At 67.5% G+C, this 889-nt stretch overlaps 1 protein-coding gene across 1 annotated transcript in view; it reads right to left on the bottom strand.

Annotated features, from left to right (window-relative positions):
* The window catches only part of TDRP (testis development related protein), a 48,573-nt gene extending 48,230 nt beyond the window's left edge, over nt 1-343 (bottom strand). The window contains exon 1 of the mRNA XM_010834982.1: nt 264-343. Within this exon, the coding sequence (XP_010833284.1) occupies nt 264-343 (80 nt within the window). The remainder of the gene's footprint in view (nt 1-263) is intronic.
* Between the last annotated feature and the right edge of the window lie 546 nt (nt 344-889).

Raw genomic sequence — 889 nt, 5'->3', positions numbered from 1 at the left:
AGGCGCCTCCTCCTCTGAGAGGTCCCCACCCCCTAACATAATCCCACGAGGTTCTTTCTGCAGACCGCGCACCCAAACCGACCCTCTCACCCCTCGCCCCTCACCCAAGCTCCCGTCACCTAGCCCCCACTCATCTCGGACTCTCTCCGCTCACCCCTTGACCCAAGGTCCCCGCAACCTGGCCAATCTGCTTACCCCTCACCCCGTGATACTTCCTCACCCCAAGCGCACCCCCATCCCGAGCTGACCCTTTCACCCCTTACCCTTCACCCCACTCTGGGTCGCGGCCAGGCCCGCCGGGCGGCGGCGCGGGGGGCGGGGCGGCCGGGGCTCCGGTCACCATGGCGACAGCTACCGGACGCGAAGCGGGCATGGTGCGCATGCGCACACCCCAGTGTCCGCGGCTCGGGGCGCGGTGGGTGGGGCTGGAGGCGGTGGCTGCTCGGGTTCCCGCTGGGTCGGCCCGCCTCGGTGCCTGGTGTTCCCGGGGGTGCGCAGGCGTCCAGCCTGGGGCTCCGGTGGGTAACAGCGCGAATGTTGGCCGGCACCACAGAGGGTGGAGGCACTGGGCATGCGGACCTGCCACCGAGGAGAGGGTGCGGCCGAGCCCCGGGATGGGCCGCAGACGGTGGGCTCGGCCCAGGCGGGTGCGGGGAGAGGGACGGGAATGTGTCTGCGTTCGGAGCGGAAGGCCCGCGGGGAAAGCGGTCAGCTCGCTGGCTACACCACCTTGGAAGCCGCCGTGTTGCGCGCCGGACGCTCGCTTTCCGGGAACCTGACGTTGACCAGCAAGTAAGATGACCCATACGTGGTGTAGTTCACGGGCAGTCGAGGGGACTTTGTGACAGTCAATTATGACAACCGAGATTTGTTACTTTTTCTCAGTATT

Source organism: Bison bison, unplaced genomic scaffold (assembly GCF_000754665.1).
Source record: "Bison bison bison isolate TAMUID 2011002044 unplaced genomic scaffold, Bison_UMD1.0 scf7180017864037, whole genome shotgun sequence".
NCBI lineage: Eukaryota > Metazoa > Chordata > Mammalia > Artiodactyla > Bovidae > Bison > Bison bison.
This window is presented reverse-complemented; position numbering and strand designations above follow the sequence as displayed.